A 4958-nucleotide genomic window follows, 5' to 3' on the forward strand; every position below is an offset into this window, starting at 1 on the left:
TTATAGACCTATGGTTATTGTCGTTATTTTGTAAGAGATATGACTAAAGGGTGAAATTATACGTTAAAAAGAGTATTTTAATTAATTTGATATGCAATTCACGTAATTAATAAATAAATAAAGGCTAATTTTAAGAAAACAATTTTTTACTCAGAAGTAGAACGATCCACTTCTATTCACCAATTTGGATATTTAATTACACTTATACTCATAATTTTGGCCTATAAAATATAAAGCCCACTCACACTCACACACACCCATTTTGATTTTCCATTTCTACTGCCTTTCTTCCTTCCTACTTTTCCATTTCACAAACTGCCATGGCAACCATAACTCCCCTCTTGTTTCCCCTTCTTTTCCTCACCCTTTCAGGTACCCTTTTCACTTTCCTTTTCGTTTCTTTGATTCGATTCATTAATCCATATTCAAATCATCTACGATCTTCAGGAGTTGTAGATGATATACCACCATCTGTGCTTTAATTATGCATCAAAGTTGGCTAAAAAAAGGTTCAATCTTTTCTGGTTTTCTGGGTCTTTTGTCCTATCTTTACGGAGGATTCGCTTCGATTGTTGAGTCCTCGATGAATGATTGCAGATTATGCATTTTGAAGTTGGTTAATGAAGTTTTCTGTGGTAATTTATAGATAGTGATGATAGTGTTTTTGAAACCAAACCATGGTAAGGATCGATGATTTTGATTTGTTTGCATCGAAAATCTTTAGTCGAAAAGCTCATAACTTGATTGGTAAACCTAGATTTGTTATTGAATGAGTTGATAAATCAATCGCTTGCGATTGCATTGAAGTCTAAAGCTATAATCCTCTGGAAACCGCATTTTCAATTTTCCGATTGATTAATGAACTTTAATCGGTTATCTTTCGCGTAAAATTATTCGAATTTTGCAGGTGGTATGTTGACTCTTGCAAAAGGACAAGCATCTGGGCAGGTACAAGAACTCAAGAACTAGTCATGCATAATTAATCAACAAATTACAAAGGAGTTCTTGAAAATATTGCAAAAACCCAACTAGAAAACTACAAATTATTGCTTTCTGATGATCGATTCTTAACAAATCTACGATGACGATGATGATGATGATGTTGTTTTAGGGAGCTTGGTGTGTAGCGAAACCATCGGCTACAGATGAAGAACTTGAGCAAAACATCAATTTTGCTTGTGCTTTTGTGAACTGTAACGTGATACAACCAGGCGGGGCTTGTTATGATCCACAAACACTCTCAAGCCATGCTTCGGTTGCCATGAATCTTTACTACCAAAAACAAGGAAGAAATTATTGGAATTGCGATTTCAGGAAATCCGCGCTCATCAGTGTGATCGACCCAAGTAAGCCAAAATCTATAAGATCGAGCTCGTTTTGATGATTTGATAAAATTACTAATGATCGTTGTTGTTTTGCAGGCTACGATAATTGCAAGTATGAGTATGCGTAATAGTTTCGTGTTATGAATTGGAGAAGTTTTTATGTAGTTCAGGGTTGATTTACAGCAATTTTATGTGTTTGTGATTGTTGTAATTCATCAATGAATTTTACGAGGGTATAATTATCATCTCTCTCATCATTTTTGTGTTGAGTAACTACCATCATTCGAGAAATTCATGGTAAATTGATACCTTTTTTGTTAATAGTGGATGCCCAGGTCGGTCTCGACTAATCCCTTGGGACCTCCGTGGCCTTTCAGGGACTCGATCTGGTGACTGAGTCTTATTGCCACTGAACTAACACATCAAGGTTGAACTAATATTGTAGTCCCAGCTTGTGTTAAACTAGACCACATAAGTATAATATTTATCATGAATCAGCACCAGGGACGGATCCAGAATATTTTCAAACGGTGGCACCATTTGACTATAAGAAAAAACTATAGCGAAAAATCAAACAGTGGCACCGGTTGACTATAAGAAACAAATATACATAAATTTTTTCAATCGGTGGCACTATTTGGTTAAGAAAATGACACTAACAAGATTTGAATTTGGGTCTTGAGTAGAATAAAAGTCTTGCAAACCAACTCTATCAAATAAAACTTGTTCCAATTGTAGTTTCAAAATACATACGGTGGCACACAACAGATTAATACGGTTACACCTTTCACAAATCTAAATTTTTTTACCCTTCGACGAAGAAATAATACGATGGCACGTGCCACCGTAACCACCATGGTAGGTCCACCCATGATCAGCACTAGAGTCGTCTTAGTTTGTAGGTAGAGCTGGTTTGATGAGACCATGTAGGCGTAGCATCCTCATGAACTGAAATTGTGGATGAGACCGCTTGCACATAGCATCCATCTTGATCTTGAGGCTATGGTTGGTTGGATGAGACCAATTGATATCCGAGACGAGAGTCTGGGTTCATGGATCTCCTCTAATTTGGGCCAACGATCTTATAACTTAATTGATACTAACTAGTAGATCAGTACAAATATGCCAATCATTTATAATTCAATTGCACTAGTAGTGTCATTGATTGGCATTAAACAAAAAGATTTTACTTTACACTTTTTAAAAAAATGATACGGACCGATTTGATCATATCCGTTTATATTTTATACCTGTTTGGTTTAAAACATAGATGCGAATAGATCCGGATGTTACATGTAAAGCTGTCCATCAAGCACCATAAACTATTGTCATCGAACAACATGGACGTTCCAATTTTTTTTGGAGACTTTGTTATATCCAAAACTTTTGATTACATCAAATAAATGAGATAATAGAGAATATATGTCAAGAACAAAAATGGACTGAATCTAAAACGATTAATAATTTGAAACTAAACATAAACCATTAATGATTTGAACCTAAAACCAAAGAATTACTTGAACATAAATAATTCCAGCTATACTTTTGCAGGTCGATAAAAAGACCTTGAATATATGTAAATTTGGACCTCAAAATATTGGGGTTCTGTTTAAAATATTACATTTAACATGTCTAAGGGACCGCCTGTCGAACAACATCATGCAATTCAGAAATTTTTGTCGTAATTTTTTGTTGTGCAGTTTGCAATTTCATAACTACACCACACATATATATATATATATTATATTTATTAAAAAAAGAAACCAGCCCACTCACTATGGATAACACTCTAGTGTTGTGCTATGTTACAGAAAAACCAAATCGMGACCCGAGAGTGTTTTTTGGGAGCTAGGGTATTTGGTTGTGTGAGAGGCTAGAGATGGTCAAACACGGCTCAAGCCTAGCTCGAGAACGGCGAAGGACTGGATGGGACCCGTTACATTTACGGACCGACTTCTCAAGATTTTTTAATGTTTTTCAAGTGTATTTCAATAATTATAGAAACGTGTATAACATTTTTGTCTAAAAAAAGAATTTTAAAGAAATAAATTGGTTGGACTTGGTACCTTGACCAGGACCGGACTTTGGACTTAGAAACAATCCTCATTTTTGGGGTCAGCACCGGCCAGCCTGGTTACAAAGCGGCTTCCCTCAAATCGGAATTGGTTTTTTGCTTTCTCTACGAGCGACAGCATTCGGTATTTGAGTTTGAGAGACAACGTGGATAAAAAAAAATTTATTTTGTTATGGATTAGAACTTGTATATAGTTTGTTTTGGACTTTTATTTTAATTAATTAGGTTGTGTATTTGGATTAATTATGGAATTAATTTGTTTATGTTGGAACTTTTTATTATATGGACATGTCATTCTTGAATTATTTTGAACTTGTGAATTTATAATTATTGAAATTAGGGGTGTAAATGATGCGAGTCGAGCTCGAGTATCACTATACTCGACTCGAACTCGAAACCCAATTTCCAACCTCGAACTCGACTCGAAAACTCCCGAGTAGTAAAATTCAAAGCTCGACTCGAACTCGATAACAATTTCTCAAGCTCGAACTCAAACTCGAATCAAGCTCAAACAAAGCTCAAATCAAGCTCGAAGCAAGCTCACCCATTGAAAATCATGAAATTTTAGGTTTTTTCTCTTATAAATTTTAAAACTTTAAAGGTGTTCTTTTAGTTTTATAAAACTAAAGAATCAACTTCAAACTTCATCATAAAAAAGACAAAGTTAGAAATTTCATTCACCTCCCTATCTTTTTATAACATTTTTTCTCATTTCCTTTACCTATCTCTTCCATTGTGGGATAATTTCACTAACTTTTTTTATAGTTTTTCTTTGTCTTTTTTTTTATTGTAATTTTAATAAAAATTAATCGATTAAGTTTTATAATTAAAAAAAGCTTAATTTTGTTTAAATATCTAAAAATATAATACATTTTTAATATTTGTATCTTACAAAATTTTATCATAAAAACTGATTATATTTTAAAACTATTTATATATAAAATAATCGAGTATCTTCTCACAAGCTTTTCGAGTCGAATATTGGGTAGCTAGGCTCAACTCGTTAATATATCGAGTCGAGCTTTGACCGAGTCGATCTCGAGTAGCTCGCGAGTTGTCTCGTATCATTTACACCCCTAATTGAAATTGAAGTGCATTACGTATCAACAACATAGAATCTGCGGAGCATTTCCCAGTCCAGTTTTTTGCGATCTAAGGCCAAAAAAAGGCTGTCGTTCCGATTTAAGACAAAAAAGAAGCCATTCAGAAAGAACGTGGACCAGAATGATTATGCTTGACCTGACCGCTTGTTTTATCAATAAAATGAGGATAAATGTAGTGAAACAGTTTAAGAAGTTGCAATCACATATTCTCACCGGGCATATATACATGAATTTGGGATACTCGAAGCCATAATGTTGAAACACAATCACACCTTCATTGTGATGTCAAACATTTAATGAGGGGGCTTTGAAGCCTACTTTTAAGTAGAGTTTGCAAAGTTACAAGAAGAATCTCCGAGTTTTATCGACACAAATAACAAAACCAGCAAACAGTTCTATACCAATTTGTACCATCTAACAGTTAACACTAGGGATCATTAACAATACGAATGTTTA

General features: G+C 34.3%; 1 protein-coding gene across 2 annotated transcripts; it reads left to right on the forward strand.

Moving 5' to 3' along the window:
* The first annotated feature begins 313 nt into the window (after positions 1 to 313).
* On the forward strand, positions 314 to 1488 carry LOC112520522 (glucan endo-1,3-beta-D-glucosidase-like). Of its 2 annotated transcripts, none has more exons than XM_025128976.1 (4): positions 314 to 372; positions 908 to 948; positions 1112 to 1346; positions 1422 to 1488. In XM_025128976.1, the coding sequence occupies exons 1-4, from the start codon at positions 321 to 323 to the stop codon at positions 1451 to 1453; spliced, it is 360 nt and encodes a 119-aa protein (XP_024984744.1). In that variant the 5' UTR covers positions 314 to 320; the 3' UTR covers positions 1454 to 1488. The 2 variants fall into 2 exon arrangements, with proteins under 2 accessions (XP_024984744.1, XP_024984745.1); XM_025128977.1 differs by lacking the exon at positions 314 to 372 and adding an exon at positions 480 to 509.
* The last annotated feature ends 3470 nt before the right edge of the window (positions 1489 to 4958 follow it).

This window comes from Cynara cardunculus (genome assembly GCF_001531365.2).
Source record: "Cynara cardunculus var. scolymus isolate 2C chromosome LG 10, CcrdV1, whole genome shotgun sequence".
NCBI lineage: Eukaryota > Viridiplantae > Streptophyta > Magnoliopsida > Asterales > Asteraceae > Cynara > Cynara cardunculus.